The 5,049-nt window shown below is 41.9% G+C and overlaps 1 protein-coding gene across 1 annotated transcript; it reads right to left on the reverse strand.

Moving 5' to 3' along the window:
• Positions 1–1,175: 1,175 nt before the first annotated feature.
• On the reverse strand, positions 1,176–3,997 carry LOC134741820 (odorant receptor 2a-like). Its single transcript, XM_063674717.1, has 5 exons — positions 3,981–3,997; positions 3,556–3,650; positions 2,453–2,642; positions 1,960–2,177; positions 1,176–1,868 (listed from the first exon to the last, which is right to left on the reverse strand). Exons 1-5 carry the CDS (start codon positions 3,995–3,997, stop codon positions 1,198–1,200), a joined length of 1,191 nt encoding a protein of 396 aa, XP_063530787.1. The 3' UTR covers positions 1,176–1,197.
• Between the last annotated feature and the right edge of the window lie 1,052 nt (positions 3,998–5,049).

Below are 5,049 nucleotides of genomic sequence, written 5' to 3' on the forward strand. Positions count from 1 at the left end.
GCGTTCCAAGGGTTCCGTACATTACACAATTTAAACAATTTTATATGTGATACGTGAGTGAAATGTCTTTAGAAAACCCGTATGGGTCGGATCAAAAACTAACTAATTAAGTCTGACTGACGCTTGACTGCACATTTCTAATAGGTTTTCCTGTGATCTATAGGTTAAGATCTACTTATTTTGTGTAGTTTTTTCAAAAATTTTGACCCTGTAGTAAAAACTAATTACGTTTCAAATTTGGAACTTGTGAGTCAACTAGAAGTACCTTAGAATTATGATGATCGTGAGTGAGTGTGTCAGTGACAAAACTAAGGAACTTTGACTTGGAATAAATTCTTAAACTACATGTTCAAATTACATGTTATTGAGAATATATCTAAATCTTGTTATGCTCTATACGTCACTGAAAATTCAGGATTCTAGCTTTAGGTATCACAAAATTACAGAACGTTGAAAATGGCCTGAGTGGCTTCGAGAAAAGGATGGTACGGCCGTGCCTCTTCGTTTTGCACGACTTGGCGGGGGCACTGCCGTGCCCCCAGATAAGATACCTGTGCTTTACTGCAATGCTGGATTAGGGCGCAGTTATAGGGGCAGTCTTTTCTTTTACAAGGGATGATTGTTGTTGATCCTCTCGTGCTAATATTGATACCCGAGCAAGTGAAAGATTCCAAAATTGAACCACGAGCGTAACGAGTGGTTCGAAAAGTGGAATCTTGAGCGTTGCTAGGGTTTCAAGGCACGAGGGTTAAACATATTTTACCCACGAGTGAAACGCAAAATTTTTACCACACCGCAAGGAAAATATCTGACTGTAAAATATCAAACAATGGAAAGTCAATTCTACCAGCCCACATAAGACAATTTAACTATCTACTAAAAATTTGCATTTGATTACTTTGCTACACATGTGGATAAAATGGAACTTTCTCAGTTTTTGAACTATCAAGAGAGACTTTACCAGTGGCGGCGGCGGCGGCGGCGGCGGCGGCGGTGGTGGCGGCGGCGGTGGCTGGTGGCTGATGGCTGGTGGCTGGTGTGGTAAAACCTGACTACCAGGTGCCTACCAGGTTATTTATTCCATGAAAAAATAAATTACGATATATGTATTTTTTGTTTAAATTTAATTTCTAAACATACTATTTGCAAACTTGTGCTTGTATCTAACCGCAGTATTAATTTAAAAAGTTAAAATGTTTAGTCAACCGTAGACTGCAGAGCCATGTAGGCCGAGTATATGGACTTGATGATGGCCATCAAGCTGGTGTACCGCAGCTCCGCGACACCCCCCGCCGAAATTACCATCGTCCGAGAATTTTTCAAAATCATCAGCACCGTTTTCATATTGGATGCATTAAAATTTTCCCACTTACAATCGTACACCGCCTCACTAAACCTTTCACTCGCTTCCAAGAGGCGCTGTCCAATGAAACAGTCCATCGATACCTGACTGAAAGCGAAAGGTATTTGAATATACGTGTTCTCTATTCCACCGAGCAACTCTGCGATCATGGCCACGCCTAGTAAACAAAATTCTACGGCGATGGCGTTGATGAAAATGCCTTCAGTCAGCCGCAGGAGAGCTAAGTTGGCGACGTGTGCTTGGACGATATACTCCAGTTGCTGTTGAATGTACAGGTCCCTTAGTTTGTGTTCATCCTGACCGTCCTCGAAGGTCAGCGCTTGCGCGTCCGGCCAGAGATCTAGCATCTCGTCGCTGAGGGTGATCATCTGCGCCTCCACGTAGCCCGAGAGGGTGATCAGGAGCACGTCGATGCCCCCGGAGCAGTACACGACCAGCATAACAGTGATCCAAGATAGGATGTGAGCTATCTCGTAGTTTGGAGTTTCGAACATGGGTTCCAGGCCTGAACGGAAAAAATTTAGGTAGTAATTAATATAAATAAGCTAAAAATCACCTTGGATCGGTATCCAATCTCTTTCGGTTTCGGTACTGACCATAGATCACATGCATATCCTCCATCAAATGTCTCCCTGGCAGCAAAAGCGGCATAGAACAGTAGAAAATGCCGTTGACAACGAGCACAATCCATATTGTCGAGCCTCGCTTTTTGATCACGCGCAGATTCTTCACCAGCCGCCGGTACATCCTGCTCTCGCCACAAAGGCGCTCGTCGAACTTTAAATAGCTTATTATTGTATTCTGTAAGCGTTTTCTAGAACAAAATAAACAAAAAAACATGGGGATAGGCTCAAGGACACAGCCGCAGTAGTTGACGTGAAACGCGACGTGGAAAGTAATTGCAAAGCTAAGCCCGAGCTAAAGCCGCTTGGGACCTCATAGTGTTATTCCCGAAGTCATACTCTTCTCTTCCCTTCCCTTCCCTTCCTTTCCCTCCCCCCCTAATTATAAAATGTATGTACATGACTTTACAATCAATAAATGAAATGAAAATGAACCATCAGATTTTAGTCGTCCAGCTGACGATACCTGGTGAAGTGCAGGAAGAAGAGCTTCAGAAGGCCAGTCATGCTGGCGCAGGCCAGCGACAGCAGCACGGCGTCCGCGACGGTGTCGCCGGTGCCGCGCCAGCACACGTGCCACAGGATCGAGAACGTGTACACGTACAGGTACAGCAGCGCGCTTATCACCGTCCATATCACCGATAATATGGGGATCACTAGATGACAAGAGGATATAATAGGATAGAGCGGTACTGTCATAGTAAATTTTGTAACCACAGTAAATTCACTGCCACTAAAACTAAAAATGAAGATTTATATAAATACGATAAAATGTATTAAAATACCTGGCAAATGATTTTTTTATTCGCATTAATTATTTTTATATGATTTCGACCCATGTCCTTTCACTAATATGCGTTAAAAATGTTAAATAACAAACGAAACCGTCAACGCCCTCTATACGAGAGTATGCCAAAGGTAGTGGCGCCATGTGATCGAGAATCAAATTTTCGTGATTTTCGAGGCACGTTTTTTCCTTATACTGTATCCAACTATCCATCTATTACGGAGTTATATCACAGTATTACAATTAGGGAATATTGTAATACTTTAGTTATATCTCTTTGCTAGAAGACAAACACATAACTATCCGAATATATTCCTAACTATATATATATACTTATGTATAATTTTGTGGTCCAAATATTTATTAGCTTTTCATTGCACGATTTTGGCTAATACTGATGCTCTCCTGACCGATTTCGGCCACAGCGACTGTGTGCTCTGGAGTAGGCAATTTTTAATTCGCGTTATTAGCGTGTAGCTGATCCGCTCTCTGGTGCGCCCTTAGGTGGCTCACGTACCCTATCTTCTTGCTAAATACTCGAGCAGATTTTAGGCACGTCAGCGCACCACCTACATAGTTGTAGCAAATCGAGGTTGGCGGCCGAGCCTTAAGCTCATCTCGTTTCCTGTCGAGCTCACTGCGGCGTTCAGTCTCGAAATCAGTGATTCGATCGTGAATGAGGCGCCGCCACTCGGGCCGCTGCGCTGCCTTCCGCTCCCAGACCGAGGGTTGTAGTTTGCATCTAGTAGGTAGTTAAGTATAGGTAGGTATTATATACTTACCACGTACTTTACCGTCGATGTTCAACCCCATGTGCTTCAGCAGATCGGCGACATTAGCTACCATCGTCGGCAAGTCAGAGTACTCTAAACTATACCTACAACAGACAATTAACAGTACTTACTTACCAATAAATAATGAAACAGTATAAATCATTAAAATATTTGGTATGAAGTTTTTCGTCATAAGAAAGTTTCCACGAAAATTTTCCCTATTGCCATAATTAGACACATTTAGAGTATCTACTTATTAAAGGAGCCCACTGACTATCAGTCCGCCGGACGATATAGGCCTGTCAGTTAGAACAAAAATTTTACAGTTCCTAACAACTGACAGGCCGATATCGTCCGGCGGACTGATAGTCAGTGGGGCCCCTTTAAGTCTTAAATCGCTATTGAAGTATTTAAAACGAAAGCACACAACTTACGTACGCCACCGCTCCATGTTTAAATACAGACCACAGGTAGGTAACTGAAATAGTAGATTGTGTCACAAGGGAGCAAAATGACATATTTACGGTGAGGGCGTATATTGAATCCTGAACGAAGCGAAGGATTCTATAATTGAATCCTAAGCGTAGCGAGGGATTCTAAAACAGAATCCTGAGCGTAGTGAGGGATTCAAGTGTTAACGCCCAAGTTGGAAATAATTTTGCTACCAAGTGACACATACTGTTTTTCACATCACCTATGAGGAAATTGTTATGTTCCAAAATATTATTTTAACCTTAAAAATATTGTATACAAAAAAGAAAAAAATCATGTCATAGAACAGAAAAGTGCTACTTTTGATTCCCCTTAGCAGGGAAGAAAAGTGCTACTTTGATCCCTCCTAGCGGGGAAGAAAAAGCCCCTTTTCGAATAGGTGATGTGAAAAGTTAATTAGTAGGAAACCGTTAAGATATATACCGACCGGATTCTAACTGCACGAGCGTTGCCTGCATGCAGTATTGCGGTGCGACATTAGTCAAAATCCATGTTGTCGCCAGACTTTATGACATTTGCGGCAGCAATGCAGTCGGCAGCATACTGCAGGAGTAACGCTTTTGCAGTCTTAATCTGAACGGAAGCTTAAATTAAAGGTTAAAGGTAAAGTACTTGACGATTGGAATTTAAAAGTGCAATAATATGGTCGGTCCTCACAACGTCTAGTATTTTATGTTTGGCGATTCATTCTGTTTGTTATAATGGTTTGATATAACTAGCGACACGTCCCGGCTTCGCACGGGTGCGATGCTTAAACATTTCTCCTGAATCACTCTATCTAATAAAAAATACCGCATCAAAATCCGTTGCGTAGTTTTAAAGATCTAAGCATACATAGGGACAGACAGACAGTAGGAAGCGACTTTGTATACTGTGTACTATATACCTATATATAATATGTTTATGAAAGCTCGTGAGGTGAAGCGAACTGATTATGAAGACTACAAAATGTTTAACAGTTCTAACAACGTATCCCAGCTGTCTTTGGGCTAATGTGATTGTTGTTATAAG

The sequence above is a fragment of the Cydia strobilella genome, chromosome 5 (genome assembly GCF_947568885.1).
Source record: "Cydia strobilella chromosome 5, ilCydStro3.1, whole genome shotgun sequence".
NCBI lineage: Eukaryota > Metazoa > Arthropoda > Insecta > Lepidoptera > Tortricidae > Cydia > Cydia strobilella.

Excerpts from the sequence above, each read along its gene's own strand:
- LOC134741820 (XM_063674717.1), bottom strand. Across the intron at positions 2,643-3,555 it reads CATCGACGGTAAAGTACGTG|TGATCCCCATATTATCGGTG; the intron begins GTAAGTATATAA and ends CTTGTCATCTAG. Across the intron at positions 1,869-1,959 it reads GGATATGCATGTGATCTATG|GCCTGGAACCCATGTTCGAA; the intron begins GTCAGTACCGAA and ends TTTTCCGTTCAG.